At 37.8% G+C, this 22,651-nt stretch overlaps 1 protein-coding gene across 3 annotated transcripts in view; it reads left to right on the top strand.

Annotated features, from left to right (window-relative positions):
• COPG2 (COPI coat complex subunit gamma 2) overlaps nt 1-22,651 on the top strand; it is a 47,685-nt gene that overhangs the window by 17,338 nt on the left and 7,696 nt on the right. For all 3 annotated transcript variants that reach the window (XM_001367077.4, XM_056799706.1, XM_007504330.3), the window contains exons 7-17: nt 323-415; nt 1,929-2,015; nt 4,719-4,876; nt 6,526-6,659; nt 7,153-7,220; nt 9,339-9,527; nt 10,593-10,688; nt 10,996-11,239; nt 19,363-19,438; nt 20,533-20,636; nt 21,287-21,412. In XM_001367077.4, the coding sequence (XP_001367114.1) occupies nt 323-415; nt 1,929-2,015; nt 4,719-4,876; nt 6,526-6,659; nt 7,153-7,220; nt 9,339-9,527; nt 10,593-10,688; nt 10,996-11,239; nt 19,363-19,438; nt 20,533-20,636; nt 21,287-21,412 (1,375 nt within the window). The remainder of the gene's footprint in view (nt 1-322; nt 416-1,928; nt 2,016-4,718; nt 4,877-6,525; nt 6,660-7,152; nt 7,221-9,338; nt 9,528-10,592; nt 10,689-10,995; nt 11,240-19,362; nt 19,439-20,532; nt 20,637-21,286; nt 21,413-22,651) is intronic.

The following is a 22,651-nucleotide window of genomic DNA, read 5'->3' as shown; positions in this document are numbered from 1 at the left end:
TTTAATAATTATATGTTAAATAAGATTGAGTATAGTGCTAAGGGGGGGCCTAAGGCATGAATTGAATGACTTTGAATACAGAGTTTGGAGACAGCTATTATACTCAGAGGCTTCTTTTTTGCTTCCCTTACTTCTTGATTTGAGTGTTTCTGAGTTTCTTCATAACAAGTAGAAATGACTGAACTAAACTTGAACTTGGATCTAGATAAATAGAAGTTCTTGTAAAACATGCATGTGGGGTGAGATGGCAGAGGAGAGAAAGATTAAGATGTAGTTGTTGGCTTCCAAAAATAAACATTGTTTACTTTCCAAATTACATTAGGGAACAATGTTGCAGGCCATTGAAAGATACATGAAGCAAGCCATTGTGGATAAAGTCCCAAGTGTGTCCAGTTCAGCATTGGTGTCTTCTTTGGTAAGTAGAGAAACAGCAAAATGCCTCCTGATTCTCTCTCTTGGGCAATATTTATTTTTAATAACTACCAAAAAAAATCTGGGTTTCTTTTGGCACTCTGTTGTATCAAAAAAAGAATTAGACAGTTACTATTCTGTCTGTAGTCCTCATGTTCTGGAGGTTCCTGTGAGTTAGGGAAATAAGAGAATCTGTAATAAAGCTGGAAAGGGAGGAATAAGTGAGGGTCATCTGAGAGTTAGGTTGACCTAATTTCACTCTCCTCCCTCTCTCAATGAGCATTTAGTTCTTTTTCCTTCTCCCTCTCTGCATGCACCTTCTACCTTTTTCTGATCTTCATGCTGCCCTTGTACAATCCCAAACCCCTTACCACATTTGGGCAGATCTGTACTCCCTGAAAATAGGTTGTGCTCCAAAATTGCTCTACTTTTTCCCTACGTCAAACTGTTTTTGACTGGGAAAGTGTAGTTCACATTATCAGTATAACTGACCCTGAACTTATAAACCTAATACTTCTGGGGTTATTTTAAATTCATAAGAGAAGCTTGCTATTGAATTGTATCTGCACTTGCTGGAATGTTTAGAGCTGGTAATTTTGAGCAAGGGGACTTTTTGTGCTTTTTGGCTAGGTAACTGTACTTGTCCCCTTGACCCTCTTCCCAAACTAGTTTACCAGAGAATAGAATACACGAAATAATCACATAACCAAATGTCTCTTTCCAAAAAATCTCATTTTGCAACCATCTCTGTTCTCTGGAGTTCTATAGGAACAGAGTTTAGATGAGGAGGACAGAAAGAAGGATCTGCATTTATCTAGGAGGGCTGATGTAGATAGTTGCAAAGATGACACAAATCCTAAATCCTTCAACATAGATGATTTTCTGGAAGTTGGTTACTTTGAATATTAAACACCTAAAACCAATTCATAAATTGTAAACATTTCTCTTCCAGAACAAGATTTCTAAATAAATTTCCAAGGCATATAATATTTCTCAAGGTTCAATGATCAATTATTATTTTTTTCAATTATTGAGATTTTTTTATGTTACTTCCATTTCCCAATATACCCCCCCTCAAAAGAAACTGAAAAGTAAAAGCCATTCAGCAGAACTAACCAATCCATCAGATCAGTCTGACTTTCAATCTGATGTTTGACCCATAGTTCCCCTTTCCTTTCTCTTCTTTGAACCAGCCTTGTCATTCTCATTACACTGTGTTTGGGGATTTTTGTTCTTTATTTTTATATTATAGTTATCCTTATGTATATCCTATTCCTACTTCTGCTTACTTTACTTGTCAACAATTCATTTAAGTCTTCCCTAACTTTTCTGTATTTTTCATAGTCATAAATTCTTTTGGTGCTTTTGAAACAAGTTGTTTAGCCATTGCTAATGAGGATCATCTATTTTGTGTACAGTTCTATTCTACTACCAAGAAGTTCTACTATATGGATTTTGAGGTATATGAAATCTTTCTATTTTTTATTTCATTGATAATTCTTCATTTTTGTATTTAGCACATGATGAAGATAAGCTATGATGTGGTCAAACGATGGATTAATGAAGCCCAAGAAGCTGCTTCAAGTGATAATATCATGGTGCAGGTACTTATCCTGAGAGGAATAGCACATATAACATACAATTTTTATTATTTCATTTGTTCCTAGTAAGATAGACAACTAAAGGCATAATTACTTTGTTTTTAAAAGTTCTAAAGCTCCTTTCTTCTAGGGAACTCCTAAAGTAAACATTGCCCTGACTTTTTTTCCCTTTTTTTTTTAAACCCTTACCTTCTGTCTTGAAGTCAATACTGTGTATGGGTTCCAAGGCAGAAGAGTGGTAAGGGCTAGGCAATGGGGATCAAGTGACTTGCCCAGGGTCACACAGCAGGGAAGTGTCTGAGGCCAGATTTGAACCTAGGACCTCCCATCTCCAAGCTTGATTCTCAATACGCTGAGCCACCCACTTGCCCCACCATGATTTTTGTAAGGGGTAAATTTAGTTTTTGTTTGTTTTTTTTTTAACTAATATATTATATACTATGGTCACCAGCGATTTAATTCAATCCCAATAAAAATACTCAAGTCAGTTTGAAAATTTTATGGTGGTTTAATTAATATAGAGAGAAGGAATTAAGAAGAGAGAGGGAAAAGGGTATAAGATTTCTCTAGCCTAGCCTGAGCCAAGGGGAGTTCAGAGACCTTCCAGCCACAAGGCCTCCTCTGAGATGAGGGGCCTCCTAGGAGGATGGCATTTTAGGAAAGGTAAAGGAAAAAAGAAAGGAATCAGCCTAAACTCTGAGAGAGCTCAGGGACGACACCTCACCTGACCTAGCCAAGAAGCCAAGATGCCAAGACGCTGCCACAAGCCACACCAATAGTCAAACCCAATGTCTGTGAGAGAGACGCCAAGCTCCACACCTCCGCCACCAAAAAGAGCCTGGCAAGAGAAAGTGACACAAATATATAGACTTTTTTTTACATCACTTCCTGTGCCTCACATGTACCAATGGCAGTTGAAGCTTGACTTTGGACAGCCCAGGAGGTCTGTCAGTTGTTTCTGATTTGTTATTTGCTAGCACATGTCTGTCATAGGCCATCCTTCTCAACACTTAATCCTTAAGTAGGGATGTATACATTCCTGATTGCTAGACCAAGCAGGGTGGAGTAAATCTAAAATTCACACTTTTTACTTAATGTTATGATCAATGCTACACTGCCCTGAACTCTGTCATTTAAGTACAGACTTAAATGATCTTTCAGGAATGTCATAGAGAGACTCCATGAATTTGGTGGGGAGAACAAATTAGATAAATTCTTTAGGTCTTTTCTACCTCTTAAGAGTCTGTGTTTCTGTATCAACTATTTTTTTTTCTAAAGAATTTAGCATTAGTGTTGTAAGGGAGCAAAATTCATACTTTGTAGACCTTGGTCACCATTATAGAGATTCTAAAGAAAACTACTTAATTCTGTGCTAATTTGAAATCAGCTTGAAAGATTGAACCCTCAGGAGACTGAGCCAGAATCCAGAAATTCTGCAGCAGGAAAAAGCTGGTCCTAGCCAGCTCCTCCAGGACCAAGTAGAACCTGTCCACTCCATTAAAAAAAAAATAAGGAAATAGAATCTTGATAATAGAGCAAGGAAAATAATTATTCCCATCTTTAATTCTCTTTCATGTTGTTCCATGTTGCCATACTTACATCTCAACTGCATTTTAATTTTTTTAAAAAAGTCTTATTTGAAAGTAACTGTATTGAGGGCAGTGAGGTGGTTCAGTGGATTGAGAGCCATACCTAGAGATGGGAGGTCCTGGGTTCAAATCTGCCCTCTGATACTTCCTAGCTGTGTGACCCTGGGCAAGTCACTTACTGCTCTTCTACCTTGGAACCAATACTCAATATTTATTCTAAGATAGAAAATAAGGGTTAAAAAAAAAAGTAACCTGACTATCAGGAAATCATTAATCCAGATCCATGTGACCATTGTTAGGGGTAGAACTTATGATTGGACTGAATATATTTTTAGTTGGTCACCAGGGATTTAAATTCTAAATCCCAATGAAATACTGAAGTCAGAATGGAATTTTATGGTGGTTTATTTACAATAGAGTGAAGATATTGAGGAAGAAAGAAAGAGAGGAAAAAGAGATACCAGGCAGTTCAGAGACTCCAGCCGGGGAGGGAGGGAAGTGAGGGGCAGGGAAAAGGATTAAATCTAGCAGGGCTTTCAGCCAGGAGGCCTCCTCCAAGATGAGGGGCCTCCTCAGAGGCTGGTGCCTCCAAAGAACCAAGGGAAAGGGAGTCCCAAGAGATGGGCCTCTCCAGAGGCTTGTGCCTCCAGAAAAGCCAAGGAAAGGGGAGTAAGCCTTGCACTCACCACGTGATAGCCTAAGGGAAGCAGTCTGAGATCTCATGCTCGAGCTCCTCCATAGTCAAGTTCCACCGCCAAGTCCCTCTCACAGGAAGTGCCGTGAAACATAAAGTCAGTTCTTTATGTCACGTCCTGTGCCTCGTGTACCAATGGTGGCTTAAACTTGGCTTTGGATGTCCCAGGGAGTCAGTTGTTTCTGATTTGTCACTTGCTAGCACACATGGGTCATAGACCTTCCTCCCCCACACTTAATCCTTAAGTGGGGGTGTATACATTCCTGGTTGCTAAAATTTTAAAGACTAAGCAGAGTGGAGAAAATCTAAAATTCACACCATATAAAAAGCATCACAGTATCTTGGTATGATTTTGTCATTGTTTTGTTCTGCTTCTGGCTACCTTTCTATATGCTACATTTTCTTCCTTGTTATTTTTCCTAGTATCATGCCTTGGGAGTCCTGTATCATCTCAGGAAGAATGATCGCCTTGCTGTTTCCAAGATGTTGAATAAATTCACCAAATCTGGGCTGAAATCCCAGTTTGCTTACTGCATGCTGATCCGAATTGCCAGTCGTTTGCTGAAGGAAACTGAAGAGAGGTAAACTGCAGCCTCTAGCTAAACCAGAGCTTACTTCAACTTATGAGGGCAGTGCACATTTAGTTTTCTGTGTTGAGTATTCTTCAGATATCTTTTCGTTTTCAAGATGCTTTAATAGTTCCATATTACTAGAAAATTTAGGGATAGCTAGATGTTACAGTGGATAGAGTGCAAAGCCTGGAGTCAGGAAGAGTCATCTTCATTAGTTCAAATCAGGCCTCAGATACTTGCTAGCTGTGTGGCCCTGGGCAAGTCACTTAACTCTGTTGATCTCAGTTTCCTCATCTATAAAATGAGCTAGAGTAGGAAATGGCAAACCACTCTAGTATTTTTGCCAGGAAAACCCTAAATGGAGTTATGAAGAGTCAGACATAAGTGATTCAAAAAGAACAACTGGAAAAAAAACTGAGTTTCCAAATAACATAAACATAATTTTGTCTGAATTTGGAAAACATAACAGAATTCTTAATAGATACTGATTAGTGGAGGTTTATTATTACAATACAAATAAAGTCTGTCTCCTCTGCCTCCTCATTGGCTCTGAGTTCTTTAAAGTTAGGTCAGTGGAATCTCAATTTCTAATAGATCCTTCCTACTAAAAATAACTTCAGAAATTGGGCCAGTGGTATGTCTGTCATCTGATGCTACCTAGCTAAGGTCAAAGAGGTTCATCAATAGAGAACTGGCTCTTAAGCAATGAATTTTGACAATAGCAACCCTTGAACCCTATATGTTCAGCTGTGGAGGGTAATTCAAACTACACTGGTGAAGGGAGTCTCTAAGCTGATGGAATCACCTGAAGTAATAAAGCCTGGCTACTGTTACTGAAGATCACAAAACACGTTGACCACAGAATTTGAAAACTTTATGAGAACATAGATAGGATGTAGTTCAATTGCCTGCTCTTGCAGACAAAAAAAACTAGAGCACAAAAAGTTGAAGTGAAAAGCCCAGAGTTGTTCTGCCATTTATTGAAAGAAGACGACTCCTGAAGACCCCAGGCTTCCTGATTTACCAGTTCACTATTTGCTGAGAAGATGAGGTTTTTATTTTATTCAGGTCTTGTTGTCTATTCTTTCTTTTTCCTTAGTTAAAAAAAAAGGAACTGCTTTTATAGCAAGAGTTTCCAGTTGGCTTTTAGAAAGTGTCATGATAATATGCCTTAGTTGGGATGTTTGTTATCCTTAAAAGTAGTATTCCTTACTCATTTCTAGAACTCATTATAGTATAGAGTTAGTGATGAATTATAAACCACAGTATAAAAATGCAGAAATTCCATAGTAAAACTATAACAGAATTAGTACCTTTGTGAGTAGTAGATTTTATCAATCAGAATGTTGGAGGAGGATTTAAAAGCCAAAGATTTTCTGACTTTGTTGCTGATATCCCATTTATTATAACATCAAATAGCATGAGATAGACATGATGAAATCATGTACACAAAGTGAATGAGCCTTGACAGTAGATGGGCAGGATGACAAAAAAATTATTTGGGTTGTTTTTTTTTTATAAAAGTGTTGACTTCTTAATAAATTAGAAACATAATTCTTTAAACAAGGACTGCCTGTTATTTGATGGTGCAGATTGTATAGTTAAGAATCTTCTTGTTAAATCCAGCAGTTTTAATTACCGGTCCACTTTCCTTCCAGCCATGAAAGTCCACTGTTTGATTTCATTGAGAGCTGCTTGCGAAACAAACATGAAATGGTTATCTATGAGGCTGCATCAGCTATTATCCACCTCCCCAATTGTACTGCAAGGGAGCTGGCACCAGCTGTTTCAGGTTTGTTAAGAATTTGGAGAGCAGTATAACTCAGAAGCTGCTGGATTTTTCTATCCATTGCCATGTTAGCTGTGCAATGTAGGTTCATAGCATCTTCATCCCTTAGATACTTGTGAAGCCTTCAGGGTCAAAGTTTACTCTCTGTAGTGAATCTTATTTCTTTTTCTACTTGACATTTCTCTCACAATTAAGAGACATCTATTGCCATCACACCTTTATGTGCCTTCTCATCTCAAAATATTTTTACTTCAGTTTCAAAAAAGAGCTACACAAATAATGCTGTTGGAATAAACTGAATCACCTGTTGCTTTGAAGTTTTCTCAACTTAAAGAGAGCATCTCAGCATTTTGCATTCTATATACTAAGATATGGTTTGTAGTTGATGAATTCAGATTTTCCCCTGGATATATTCTGAATGAACTTGTTTTTATACTTCTTTTCAGCTGTCACTATTAAGATAAGGAATCTCATATTTACAATGCTTTGTTTTTAGTTCTCCAGCTCTTTTGCAGTTCTCCTAAGCCAGCCTTGAGATATGCAGCTGTAAGGACCTTGAACAAGGTAGTTTTCTTTTTTCTTTCTTTTTTAAATTTAGTGACCCATTCCATTGTTTAATCTTTGAAATAAAGAGTATAGAGAACTTTATGTGCATGTTATCTGTTTGCCAGAAGAGTCTGGTGAATAAGACTTTTGGACTCAGGTTCACTATTGCTTTCAGTTTAAATCTTTGACCTTTGGGGGCATCTGGGTGGCTCAGTGGTTTGAGAGTCAGGCCTAGAGACGGGAAGTCCTAGATTCAAATCTGTCCTTAGACACTTCCTCAATGGGTGACCCTGAGCAAGTCACTTGACCCCCATTGCCTAGCCCTTACCACTCTTCTGCCTTGGAGCCAATACATAGTATTGACTCCAAGACGGAAGGTAAGGGTTTAAAAAAAAACACAAAAACTTTGAGCTTGCATGATTTTGGACTCCAGTTTACCATCTGTTATATGAGATAATGAGATTTGTTCCAAACCTACCCAAGATGGGTATTCTGTTGGAGGTTGTCCTTGTATTAATATTCTTGGATATACTATGCATAACAGATTTTGTCCTTCCCAATAGACAAAAAGTAAAATGTAGACAAATGAAGAAAGGGAAGGAAAATCTTATTTTAAAGGAGCCATAATGTAGATGAAATAAGACTGACTAGATTATCTTGTCTCAGTTTAAATAATTCAATAAATATTTATTAAGGGTCTACCATGTGCCAGGCACTGTGCTAAGCTTTGAAAAGAAGATGGTATTTTAGCTGATTTTAGAACAAAGCCAGAGAAATTAAGAGGTGAAGATAAGGAGAATGTCCCAGGCATAGAGAAGAACCAGTGCAAAGGCTTGGCAACAGGAATTTTATGTTGTATACTAGGAGCAGCACAGAGACTTTTGTCAGCTAGATTGGGGTGGTAGGGTGAGGCCAGAGGACAGAGAAGGGAAAGGAGTAAAATGTAAGAAGAATGGAAATGTGGGTCAGGGACCAAGTTGTAAAGAGCTTTAAATGTGAAACAAAGGACTTTGTTGTTTTGATATTGAAGGTAATGAGAAACCATTGAGTATAGGGGAAGTAACATGGTCAGATCTAGGCTTTGCTTTCCGAAAATCATTTTGGGAACTGTGTGGAGGATGGATCCAAATTCAAAGGGACTCAAGCAAGCCAGTTAGAAGGCCATTTCACTACTCTTGGGAAGAGGTAAAGAGGCCTTGAACTACAGTGATGGGTACATAAGTAGAGTAGAAGAGATGTGATAATAGAAATGTCAAGATTTTGTAGTGTTATAGAGTGTGTCATCTGGGATGACACCAAGGTTGTGAATCTGAATGCCTGGGAAGGATGGTGATGCCCTCAAGTAGTTTACTTTTTGGAACAAAAAAGAAGTTTACTTAGCCATAACAGGGAAAAAGATTCAATGAGGATACAGCCTTTATTCTTAGAATTGCAGCTTCCCTATCACCATATTGCCCCCTGATGATCTTCTAGTCAGAAGCCTGAGGAAGAAGATAGAGCTCCTCATCCCTTGGTCCTTCTGTACTCAGCTGATGAGGAAACTACATCGAAAGCCCAGTCCTTTAGTCCTCTGACCCAATTAAGTCTGGAGAATCATTTCAATACCTTGTAAGGAAAAAAATAAGGGGACCCTGGTAGATACTCCTCCTACCACAACTAATATACTTCAGGAACTATTCTACATATGAAGAAGTACAAATGGGAAACTTCATTCAGAAAGGCTTGTAATCTAGTTGGCAAGATATAATAAACATGTAAATAGTTAAATAGCAATAAAAGATTTGAGTAGTCAGGACTACAACAGATGTCACAAGTCAGTAATGAATTTTATGGACAATACCTGAACATTCTTCATTAAGGTGCTGTAACTATGGTTTCACAATAAAGTTAATACATTATAACAAAACCTCTCTTGCCTAGCAGAGTTTTCCCTTATAACATAACCATTCAGAAAAAGTAGAAAGGGGCAAGTCTGGCCACTTAGAAAATAGTTGCTATGAAGGACTAGGGTAGTTTATTTCCTGTTGCTCTATGTAAGTTTAAACAACTTACCTTTCCTTTTGAAAATTTTTTTCTTTCTTTAAAGAAAACTTGTTTTGCCTGATCTTTTTTTTCCTTTTCTTGCCCATGGCCTAGGTGGCCATGAAACACCCTTCTGCAGTGACAGCCTGCAACCTGGATTTAGAAAATTTGATCACAGACTCGAACCGCAGTATTGCTACCCTGGCCATTACCACACTCCTAAAAACAGGAAGTGAGAGTAGTGTGGACAGACTCATGAAACAGATTTCATCTTTTGTGTCTGAGATCTCCGATGAGTTCAAGGTAATACTTGTCCTGTTTGCTTTAGGTTTTCCAGTTCTTGCTCCTACATCCACTATGTTATTATTATGGTTATCAGTTGTTGTCACTGATAATGTATTTGATGCTATTTTTAAAAGATTTATTTGATGAAAATAATTTTTATGTCTTCAAGAGACTTTATTTTAGTTGGAATCAGAAGATTTTTAGTTGACTTAACTATTGGAAACATTTCTTATTGAATATTTTTCCCATATAAAATGTAGAAGATTAAATTTAATTAGGATGAAGTTAGATCTAGGTTTTTAGAGCTAAAAGGGAATTCATTTTGGTATTGAAACTGGAATTTCTCCTCACCCATAATAAAAATGAGGTGATTTGCTGTAAACTTTTTGTAACTTAAGATTCAGATACAATTCACAATTAAGATGAGGAGTTTTTGCTTCTGATTTGTTTTAGAATTCACTAAATTCAGATATGTCATATTTTACTTTTTTTCTTTATTAAAGTTAATTCTCCCTTTAAAATTTTAGGAAAAATCTCTTTATTCCTTAGTTTAAAATGTCTTCTTTCAATAAATAAACAAAATGTCTTCTTATTTTGACATTTATGTTAACAGAAAGAATAAAATGAATGTGTTGTTTTTACAGTCAGGAAGGATTGCTCCTTTACCCATTCTTATTTAAAAGTTTTATGATCTGAATAAGTCTACATAACTTAAAAGACTAACCTTGTAAATTCCATGATTGGCATATAAATGGTTTTGGGGGTGTTATTTGTTTACATTTTTCCCAACTACATGTAAAAACAATTTTAAAAAATTTGTTTTAAATTTGAGCTCTGAATACTCTCTCCTCCTTCTTCCTCTCTCTGAGATGGTAAGTGATCTGATATAGGTTTTATATGTGCAATCATGTAAAACAATAACGAGCTATTAAGCTATTAATAGGGGCTAAGTTAACATATCTTACAGGGTTTCTTAGCTTAGGAAACCATAGGGACCATTCCAGTTTGTATTCAGAAGGAAGTGTGTAGTGGCTCAGGTTATGAAAACTGTCTTTGCAACCCTGTGTTCTTTGCTCCTGGCAGGTGGTAGTGGTCCAAGCTATCAGCGCTCTCTGCCAGAAGTACCCTCGGAAGCACAGTGTCATGATGACTTTTCTCTCCAATATGCTACGAGATGATGTAGGTGAATTACGTCTTTGTTAAGAAGTTAAAAACAACAGCCTTCTGTTCATTCACATTGGACACTATGATATTTCAGACAGAAAGAGGATGCTCCTCCCTCTAACCTTTTTGTCAAATTGCTCTGCCTAGTTCTGATTACTTCTTACAGTGATCCAACTTGCCCTTAAAGAGATACATATTTAGATCTTTTATAAAGGGAAGAGAAAATGAGAATGGTCTATTGTAAGCATGAATCTTAAGGTACAGATAACTCCCCAGGGACTAACTTCAGTGTGTCTAACTGTTTTACTTTCTCATTTGCCAGGGAGGCTTTGAGTATAAGCGAGCCATTGTAGACTGCATAATCAGTATTGTGGAAGATAATCCTGAGAGTAAAGAGTCAGGTCTGGCTCACCTCTGCGAGTTCATTGAAGACTGTGAACACACCGTGTTGGCTACCAAGATCCTCCACTTATTGGGGAAAGAAGGGCCCCGGACACCAGTCCCCTCCAAGTACATTCGTTTCATTTTCAATAGAGTAGTCCTGGAGAATGAGGCTGTCCGGGCTGGTAAGTCATGGGAAAACTGACCTCAGTTTGTTGCTATTTTCATTCTTTTGATAAATGCTTGACCCTTGCCCTCAAAGTGGTGGTGGGTAGAGAAGTAATTGTGAAATGAAAGGGTCAAGACATGTTAGGTAGTACATTGGATAGTGCCAGGCATAGATTCAGAAGGACCTGGGTTCAGATTTGGCCTCAGACACTTCTAATTTTCTGACCATGAATGAGTCACTTTAACTCTAATTAATTGCTTAGAATTAATACTAAAACTAAAGTAAGGTATTAAAAAAGAAAGAAGAAATGAAAGGGGCAAGCATATTCTTATATGAGGGATTCTGAGGCTCAGGTTAGGACCTGGATGTGTGACTCATTACCTCTCCAGTTTCCATTCTGGTTTCTACTCAACTTCCACAAATAGAGGCTGTGGAATACCTTTGGCTCCCAGTAAGTAGGAATTTATTTTTCAGGATCCTAAGCCTTTCCCTCCAAGAGGATTTCTTTTTTTTTTTTTTGGTGGGCTATACATGGAAGGATTTTATTTTATTTTTTCCATTTGAATAAGTTTATTTAGTCAATTTAGAACATTATTCCTTGGCTACAATAATTACATTATTTCCCTCCCTCCCCTCCACCCACTCTTCCCTCAGCCAACGTGCAATTTCATTGGCTATTACTTCTGTCCTTGATCAGGACCTATTTCCATGTTGTTCTTTACAGTAGGATATTCATTTAGAGTCTACATCCCCAACCATCTCCTTCGACCCATGTATTCAAGCAGTTGTTTTCCTTTGGTGTTTTTACTCCCACTGTGTTTCCTCTGAATGTGGATAGTGGTTTTTCTCGTAGATTCCTCCAAGTTGTTCAGGATCACTGCATTGCCACTATTGAAGTCCATTACATTCAATTGTACCACAGTGTATCAGTCTCTGTACAATGTTTTCCTGGTTCTGCTCCTCTCACTCTGCATCAATTCCTGGAGGTTGTTCCAGTCCCCATGGAATTTTTCCACTTTATTATTCCTTTGAGCACAATAGTATTCCATCACCAACATATACCACAATTTGTTCAGCCATTCCCCAATTGAAGGGCATCCCCTCATTTTCCAATTTTTTGCCACCACAAAGAGCGCAGCTATGAATGTTTTTGAACGTGTCTTTTTCCTTATGATCTCTGGGGTACAAATCCATCAGTGCTATGGCTGCATCAAAGGACAGACAGTCTTTTATCACCCTTTGGGCATAGTTCCAAATTGCCCTCTAGACTGGTTGGATCAATTCACAACTCCACCAGCAATTAATTAATGTCCCAACTTTGCCACATCCACTCCAGCATTTATTACTTTCCTTTGCTGTCAAGTTAGCCAATCTGCTAGGTGTGAGGTGATACCTCAGAGTTGTTTTGATTTGCATTTCTCTGATTACAAGAGATTTAGAACCCTTTTTCATGTGCTTATTAATAGTTTTGATTTCTTTAACTGAAAATTGCCCATTCATGTCCCTTGCCCACTTATCAATTGGAGAATGGCTTGATTTTTTTTACAACTGGTTTAGCTCTATAAATTTGAGTAATTAGACCTTTGTCAGAGGTTGTTGTAATGAAGATTGTTTCCCAATTTGTTGCTTCCCTTCTAATTTTGGATGCATTAGTTTTGTTTGTACAAAAACTTTTTAATTTGATGTATTCAAAATTATTGATTTTATATTTTGTGATTTTTTTTCTAGCTCTTGCTTGGTTTTAAAGTTTTTCTTTTCCAAAAGATCTGACAAGTATACTATTCTGTGTTCACCAATAATTTGCTTATAGTTTCCTTGTTTATATTCAGGTCATTCAACCATTATGAGTTTATCTTGGTGTAGGGTGTGAGATGTTGACCCAAACCTAATCTCTCCCACACTGTCTTCCAATTTTCCCAGCAGTTTTTATCAAACAGTGGGTTTTGGTCCCAAAAGCTGGGCTCTTTGAGTTTATCATACACTGTCTTGCTGAGGTCATTTACCCCAACTCTATTCCACTGATCCTCTTTTCTGTCTCTTAGCCAGTACCAAATTGTTTTGATAACTACTGCTTTATAGTATAGTTTGAGATCTGGGACTGTAAGTCCTCCTTCCTTTGCATTTTTTTTTTCATGATTTCCCTGGATATCCTTGATCTTTTGTTCTTCCAAATGAACTTAGTTATGGTTTTTTCTAATTCAGTAAAAAAAGCTTTTTGGTAGTTCAATGGGTATGGCACTAAATAAACAAATTAATATGGGTAGGATTGTCATTTTTATTATGATAACTCATTCCACCCATGAGCAATCAATGTTTTTCCAATTGTTTAGATCTAGTTTTAGCTGTGTGGAGAGTGTTTTGTAGTTGTGTTTGTATAGTTCCTGTGTTTGTCTCGGCAGATAGATTCCTAAGTATTTTATTTTGTCTAGGGTGATTTTAAATGGTATTTCTCTTTCTAATTCTTGCTGCTGAACTGGGTTGGAGATATATAGAAATGCTGATGACTTATGCGGGTTTATTTTATATCCTGCAACTTTGCTAAAATTGTTGATTGTTTCGACTAGCTTTTTGGCTGATTCTCTAGGATTCTTTAAGTAAACCATCATATCATTCACAAAGAGTGATAGCTTGGTCTCCTCGATGCCAATTTTAATACCTTCAATTTCTTTTTCTTCTCGAATTGCTATGGCTAGTGCTTCTAGTACAATGTTAAATAATAGAGGTGATGATGGGCATCCTTGTTTCACTCCTGATCTTATTGGGAAGGCTTCCAGTTTATTCCCATTGCAGATGATGTTTGCTGATGGTTTTATATATACATATATATATATATATATGTATATATATATATATATATACACACTTTTTATTAGTTTTAGGAAAGGCCCTTCTATTCCTATAATTTCTAGTGTTTTCAATAGGAATGGGTGTTGTATTTCTGCACCTATTGAGATAATCGTGATTTTTGTCAGTTTTCTTGTTAATATGGTCAATTATGCAGATGGTTTTTCTAATATTGAACCATCCTTGCATTCCTGGTATGAATCCTACCTGGTCATAGTGAATAACCCTCATGATTACTTGCTGGAATCTTTTTGCTAGTATCTTATTTAAGATTTTTGCATCTATATTCATTAAGGAGATTGGTCTATAGTTTTCTTTCTCTGTTTTTGACCTGCCTGGCTTTAGGAGCAGTACCATGTTTGTGTCGTAAAATGAATTTGGTAGAACTCCTTCTTTGCTTATTCTGTCAAATAGTTTGTATAATATTGGGATTAGTTGTTCTTTGAATGTTTGATAGAATTTATTTTTGAATCCATCTGGACCTGGGGATTTTTTCTTAGGGAGTTCTTTGATGTCTTGTTCAATTTCTTTTTCTGATAAGGGGTTGTTTAGGTAATTTATTTCTTCCTCTGTTAGTCTAGGCAATTTATATTTTTGTAAGTATTCATCCATGTCACCTAGATTGCCATATTTGTTGCCATATAATTGGGCATAGTAATTTTTAATGATTGCCTTAATTTCCTCTTCATTAGAGGTGAGGTCTCCCTTTTCATCTTGGATACTGTCAATTTGGTTTTTTTCTTTTCTTTTTTTTTAATTAGACTGACTAGTACTTTGTCTATTTTATTTGTTTTTTCAAAGTACCAGCTTCTAGTCTTTTATTAAATCAATAGTTCTTTGACTTTCAATTTTATTAATTTCTCCTTTGATTTTTAGGATCTCTAATTTAGTCTTCATCTGAGGATTTTTAATTTGTTCACTTTCTAGTTTTTTAATTTGCATGCCCAATTCATTGACCTCTACCCCTCTTAATTTGTTAATATATGAACTCAAGGATATAAATTTCCCCCTGAGTACTGCTTTGGCTGCATCCCATAGGTTTTGAAAGGATGTCTCATCCTTGTCATTTTCTTCAATGAAGTTATTAATTGTTTCTACGATTTGTTCTTTAACTAACAGGTTTTGGAGAATCATATTGTTTAATTTCCAATTAATTTTTTATTTACCTCTCCATGTACGCTTACTAATTATTATTTTCATTGCATTGTGATCTGAGAAAGTTGCATTTATTATTTCTGCTCTTTTGCACTTGTTTGCAATGTTTTTATGCCCTAATACATGGTCAGTTTCTGTGAATGTACCATGTGCTGCTGAAAAGAAGGTATATTTCTTTTTTTCCCTATTTATTTTTCTCCACATGTCTACTAACTCTAATTTTTCTAAGATTTCATTCGCTTCTCTCACCTCTTATTTTTTGGTTTGATTTATCTAGTTTGGATAAAGGAAGGTTCAGGTCTCCCACTAGTATAGTTTTTCTATTTCATCCTTGAACTCCACTAGTTTCTCCTTTAGAAATTTGGATGCTATGCCATTTGGTGCATGCATGTTGAGTACGCATATTTCCTCATTGTCTATACTGCCTTTTATCAGGATGTAATTACCTTCCCTATCTCTTAACTTCATTTATTTTTACTTTGGCTTTGTCAGATATCATGATTGAGACTCCTGCCTTCTTTTTATCAGTTGATGCCCAATAGATTTGGCTCCATCCTCTTACTTTCACCCTATGCGTATCTACCTTCCTCATGTGTGTTTCTTGTAAATAACATATGGTAGGGTTTTGGATTCTAATCCACTCTGCTATTCGCTTGTGTTTTATGGGTGAGTTCATTCCATTCACATTCAGAATTATGATTACTAGCTGTGTATTTTCCAGCATTTTGATTTCTACTCCTGGTCCTGCCTTTTCTTCTTTCACTATTTCCTTTTACGCCAATGTTTGTTTTTAACCAGTTCCCCTAGTTCCCACCCTTATTTTACTTCCCTTTCTACCTGCCTCCCTTCTTATTCCCCCCCTTATTTTCCCTGTAGCCTTTTTAAAATAGACTCTCCCTTCCTTATACTACTTCCCTCCACACCAGTCCGTTTATTACCCTTCTTCTCCCCTATGGGCCGCAAATCTATTCTCTGCTGCAATGGACTGGATTCTTCTTCCCTCTTTGGGTCAATTTCAAAGTACATAAGAGTTGAGTATTTCCTATCTCCAACCTCTACCCTTCCAGTGTATTGATGTTCTCCCCCCTCCTGCCATGAGTTTCTTTGTGACATATACATTTTCCCCCATTTGTTTCTTTTCCCATTTCTTTTAGTATTAACTTCTTTTTTTTTACCTCTAGTTGTATATATATGTATATACACATATATGTATATGTATTTATGCATGCATATATCTATATACCTATTTATATCTTGTTCTTTCAACCTATACAGTTTGTCACTGTTCCCTCTAAGTGTAATTCTTCTAGCTGCCCAGGTGATAACAATAGTTTTTAAGAGTTACCAATGACCTCTTATAGGGATACATATCATTTAACATTGAGTCTCTTAAAATTTTTTTTGTTTGTTTTGTTTTTCTTTTTTCCCTCTTTTTTCATTACCTTTTGATGATTCTCTTGAATTCTGTGCTTGGACATCAAATTTTCTATTCAGGTCTGGTCTTTTCTTTGCAAATTCTTGGAATTCTTCTATTGTGTTAAATGACCATACTTTCCCCTTTAAGAATATAGTCAGTTTTACTGGGTAGTTGATTCTTGCTTGTAGACCTAGTTCCCTTGCTTTCCGGAATATCATATTCCATGCCTTTCGGTCCTTCAGTGTGGATGCAGCCAGATCCTGCATTATCGTCACTATGGTTCCATGGTATCTGAATGACTTCTTGGCACTTGTAATATCTTTTCTTTGGTCTGATAGTTCTAGAATTTGGCTATAACATTCCTGGGTGTTGTCAGTTGGGGATTAAGTTCAGGAGGTGATCTGTGGATTCTTTCAATCTCCACTTTTCCCTCTTGTTCTAGAATATCGGGGCAGTTTTCTTGAATAATTTCCTGTAGTATTGTGTCCAGGCTTTTTCTTTTGTTATGGTCTTCTGGTAGACCAATGATTCTTAAATTGTCTCTCCTCAAAATATTTTCTAAATCCTCTGTTTTGTGAATGAGATCTTTCATATTTTCCTCAATTTTTTCATTCTTTTGGGTTTGTTTTATAGTGTCCTGCTGCCTTGTGAGGTCACTTAATTCTAGTTGTTGTATTCTGGTTCTTAAAGACTGGATTTCATCCCTGGATTTTTGGTCATCCTTCTCTTTCTGGTCTGATTTTCTATGGAAGTCCTCTTTCATCTTCTTTACCTCGTCTTTCATTTCCTTTGCCTTATCTTTCATCTCCTTTGCCTCATTTTCAAGCTGGTTGATTTTGGCTTTCAAGACACTATTTTCTGTTTCCAGATGACTTAGTTTTTTTAAGTTCTTTTCCCAATTGTCTTCAGACTCTCTTAATTGTGTTTTGAATTGCATTTTGAGTTCTTCCACAACCTGTATCCAATTTGCTGGGATTTCTGATTCATCATTTGCTGATCCCTCCCCCTCTGTTCCATTCGCTGTATAGAAGCTGTCTCTTGTAATTTCTTTCTTCTTTTTCTCTTGTTTGCTCATATTCACCCCTTCTTTGCTCCCTGTATTTGTTTGTGCTCTTCCTCCTCTCATTTTTTTTATTTTGGGGGGCTTCTGTCAATCTCCCCTCTTGAATCTCTAACAGAAGATCTCTTGGTGCAGTCTCTGGGGGAGGTTTGTTGGGGTTTGAGCTTCCCTGTCCTCTGGAGGCTTTTGATTGGATTAAAGCAGTCCAGTAGTCAATGAGGGAGGGGTGTGGAGCCTGGACTTCCCTGAGTTCTGAAGACTTTTGATGGGGTTAAGTTCAGCTGAATTGGTCTGGGTGTGCTCTGAGGCCAATACCTCCTGGAAGGCTGGAGCAGATATGGAGGATCTTCACAGCTCTGGCCAGGCTGCCAGCTCTATGCTCCCTCTCTAGCTCCTTCCTCGACGTCTGAGCTTGGCACAGCCCTGCCCACAAGGTACACCCTTCAGACCAGCACCTTTGCCCACCCAGAGGTTCCCACTGCCACTGGAGTCTCAGCGCGGTGGGTGGGTAGAGGGGTCCTGGGACCTTCCTTCTGCCTTCCCCTTAAACCCGAGCCCCTTAAACCTGAGTGTTCTCGGATTCTGGCTTGGGTGGGGGGGGGTACCTTTTGAATTGAGTCCAGCAGGAGGGTTCCTTGGCTCTGTCTTGTTGTTAGGTTTGATTTTCAGTCCCCTAGGAGCATTCAGTTTGTTGTTCGGTAAGGAAGGGTATTCAGAGTTCTGCTCTTTCTAGGCCACCATCTTGATTCCGCCTCCCCCTCCAAGAGGATTTCTAATAGTTTTCTTTGGTCATTTTTGACTCAGAAAGCATAAAGTGAAATTTGCATATTATACATGAGTTAAAGTCACCAGTATCACCCAAAGCTTAAGAGAATGTGTTTGGAACTTTCATATATATTGAAAAGTTTAACATCAAGTACACTTAGATGTCCACATAAAGAATTGACTACCTGAGGTAGTCAAAAGAACAGTATGTGAGCTACTCAGTTACTGAGATGAGGACTTTGTCATTATTTTGAGAAACATGCACAGTTGTAAGACACAGGTTCTAGCCTTTTTTTCCCACCCCTTGGATTTGTGGTTTTAGCATAGGGTTTAAGTCTCTCATCAGAATATACAAGGGGGGGAGAATCCACCAAAAAGTTGATGTTTATAATGTCTGTATTTCCTTTTTGCACAGAAGACTTCCCTTGCCTTTATAGGATCTTTGAGAAAAAATGGTTTGCAAACCTTAAAGTGCTGTAAAATCATTCTAGCCTCTTGGCCTTCCTAAATTCCCTCAAAGCTTTGTAATGTAGTAAAGAAATAAGATAAAGAATTCCTTAGCAAAGCAGACAAGTTTTCTGTATTAGAATGATTCAAGATAAAAAGGTAGGAAGAGGACTCGCAGCTCACAGCACAGTAGATAAGAGCACTAGGCTGGTAGTCGGGAGGACCTGGGTTCAAATTTGGCCTCAAACACTTTTTAGCTGTGACCCTGGACAAGTCACTTAGCCCTTATTGCCTAGCCCTTAATGCTCCTCTGTCATAGAATTTATAATAACGGTTTTAAAAAAAGAAAGAAACAGGAAATTTGAGTCATTGAACAGAAGAAGAAAGCTGTCCTTTTTTCTGCAACACTTTTTAACTCTGAATGGTTATTTTTTATTTTGTTTTTCTCTAGCTGCTGTCAGTGCATTGGCCAAATTTGGAGCTCAGAATGAAAACCTTCTCCCAAGCATCCTTGTACTCTTACAGAGGTAAGCAGGTCAATTGTCCTTCTCCTGTAGGTAGAATTTCTGTTGCTGAACGGTGAAATATGGCATGTGAATCCTGAGTAGGGCTGGTGTGTTGTCAGCAGCAGGAATACTCCTTTTTCTTACATGCAGCCCACATATGTTTAAACGATAGGCAGTTCAGTAATGAATGGATATGTAATTTCATCAGTATTCCTTCCCTAAGGTAGATAACCAAACATTTGGGTCCCTTCTTGAAGTCATTCCAACTTGGTAGAACCTACAGAACTTCTGCTCTGTTGACATCACCTTTAGAACCTAATTTTGCCTCCACAGTATATAAGTATTGAATTCTACTCCCATCATCTGCAAATAGTAGATAGAGGGAAAATTAAATTAGAATAGACACAATAGTTGAATGCAGCTACCCTACTAGTTCTCTTATGTGACTTTAGGAAAGTGACTTAAACTTATATTCCTTAGTCTATATAATAAAACTTACTATCTGAAGGGAAGGAGGGCCCAAGAGAATTCACTTATTAAAGTAGATTTTTAAAACATACTTCTGGGGATCATTAAAAAAAAATGTAGCTAGTGCGGCAAAATACTTTCTGAACTTTGTATTTACCCTACCAACTCATTCTTTCATTTGAAGCAAGTGAATTTATCGAGCCTATGTGATTAATCCAACTGTGAAGGCTAGTTTGAAACAAAATAGATTTTGAAAAACCATGTGAACATTTCAAGGATAGACTTTTTTCTGCATTCATCCTCATAGCATTCCAGCTAATTATTGTGGGAAATATGACTTTTCACTGCTTCATACATGATCACATTAGTTGATCAGTGGCAGTGAGGATACCCTATACAAGTATTTACTGTTCTCTCCAGTCATCTTTGTGTGCAGGGGCAGCTATTGACAGTTTTCTTCTACTTTATAATGTAATTCAGAGTAGTTTTTAGGTTCTATGGTAACTTTGACATTTACTGTTTGCTATCATTGAGCTTTTTATACAGATAAAAGCAAATGATCTGAATATTATAAATTGGATGGTTTAAGAAAGTGGTTGTAGGCTCCTGGGGCACTATGACATGGCTATTCTGATTCCCCTGGGCAGGTGTATGATGGATACTGATGACGAGGTACGGGACCGAGCCACCTTCTATCTGAATGTGTTACAGCAGAAGCAGATGGCACTGAATGCTGCATACATCTTCAATGGTCAGTAAGAGTTCAGAGCATGGCCAGATACATGTCTCTGTGTCCCAGATGCTATCTTAGAGGCATATGGTCTTAAGGCATTCCAGTAAGAATCTAAATGTAATGTTTCTTGGGGTTCCAGAAAGCTGAATTCTTTAGGAGAAGTATTTAATGTGCTTCTTTTACTATATATGTTTCCAAAGGTCATTATCTTATTAATTGCATTTTGTAATATGGAGTCTCATAGCCCTTGAGAATCTGGTCTTTAAAGTATGTCCATTTAGCCTTCCTCCTTCCTTGGAATAAATCAGCCCCTGGGATGGTCCTACAAATCTTGTATCACTTTCTCACTGTTCTCCCTGAGCCCCTTTCATCACTTCAGCTTAAAGTCCCTGTACCTTTTTTTTTTCCTTGCTCACATTTGTCCTGTCAAATGGACTTTCTTACCTTAGAAAGATTGCCCTCTGTAAAAACTCTTTATGTTCTACTTGGGAGTTTGAGATTGCTAGGGTAGTTTATAGAACCGTTTTTATTTTTCTCATCATCCAGATTACAGAATCTGATAACAGACAGTCTCAACCCTGAAGGCCTCTTCAGGTGACTGCCACAGCTCTGGGACTGGCCCAGATTCTGAGGCCACCTGTGCTGAGCTGAGCTACTCTCTTTTATAGGTCTGATGGTCTCAATACCAGGGATGGAAAAAGCCTTGCACCAGTACACATTGGCGCCCTCGGAGAAACCCTTTGACCTGAAGTCCGTCCCTCTTGCCACAGCCCCTGTCTTTGAACAGAAAGCAGGTAATGTTGGCAGCTGCCTTGTTTCCCGTTTGCTGGGTGAGACGGCGTCAGCTCTGTGGTGGTTCTGTAAGTAGCACAATGTCCCAAACACCAGATGCGCTTGTTTCCTCTTGTCACTCCACATTCCTCATTCTTGGAGATCTAGGTTGGTAGATAGAGTTTTTTGTCTTGGCTTGGTTACATCTCCTAGTCTCTGCCACACAAGGCAAGAATGTGAAATGTAACCCAGGAAAATAAGAGATAGCCACCAACAAGCTGAAGCAGGAAGAAGGTTGCTGTTTTGTCATCCTATATTTTTCTGTGTTTTAAGTTTTGCTACAAGAGGCTCATCATATTGCAGGGAAAAGTGAGAGAATCTGAATAGAATCTCAGTGAATATCCAACTTGAAAATTCAGACTAAAAAAAGGGAAAGTATTTGAGCAGAGAAGCAGCCTGGAGAACACCAAAAATCCTGGATTTAGCTCCTACCTTAACTCCAATTTACCTAGTGATGGGCACAGCACTTTCCCTCCCTTCTCACTGCCAGGTTCTTGGTAGCAGCCTTTTAGCTTGGGCAAGACTTCCTAAGAGGACCTCCCACTTCTACCCTTCTCTCTTTCTAGTCCATTCTTCATGTCACTATGAAGCCCGCTCTCTTTTTTGGTGTTGATGTGGCTATATCATACCTCTACTCAAAATTCTTCAGGGTTTCCTTTAGGCATCAGCTTTATTTGGCAAGCTTCTTCCTGACATTTAAGGCCCTCCACAATCTGGCACTATCTTTATAGTCTTAAATGATATTATCCCTTGTCATGTAACCAATGCTGTAAGCAAATTGAATTACTATGCCCCACCCCCAATACCCTTCACTTTTCTACCACTCTGTCTTTGCCCTCATATACCCTTTTTTGTAATTAAACCCTTACCTTCTGTCTTAGAATCAATCCTGAGTACTGGTTCCAAGGCAGAAGAGTGCTAAGTGTTTAACAATGGGGGTTAAGTGATTTGCTCAGGGTAACATAGCTAGGAAGTATCTGAGGTCATATTTAAACCCAGGACCTCCCATCTCTAAGCCTGGCTCTCTATACACTGAGCCACCTACCTGCTCCCTCTATACCCTATTCTTGAAATCCTACCAGCCTCTATTTACCTGTTGAATTCTGAAACAGTTTAAAACTTATTTTAAATACTACCTCCCCCATAAAGCTGTCTCTGATCTCTTCTTCATCTACCATCTCTGAGTTATATCTTTTTCCCCT

The sequence above is a fragment of the Monodelphis domestica genome, chromosome 5, assembly GCF_027887165.1.
Source record: "Monodelphis domestica isolate mMonDom1 chromosome 5, mMonDom1.pri, whole genome shotgun sequence".
NCBI classification, from domain to species: domain Eukaryota; kingdom Metazoa; phylum Chordata; class Mammalia; order Didelphimorphia; family Didelphidae; genus Monodelphis; species Monodelphis domestica.
Note: the sequence above shows the minus strand (reverse complement) of the source record. Positions and strands in the feature narration are given on the sequence as shown.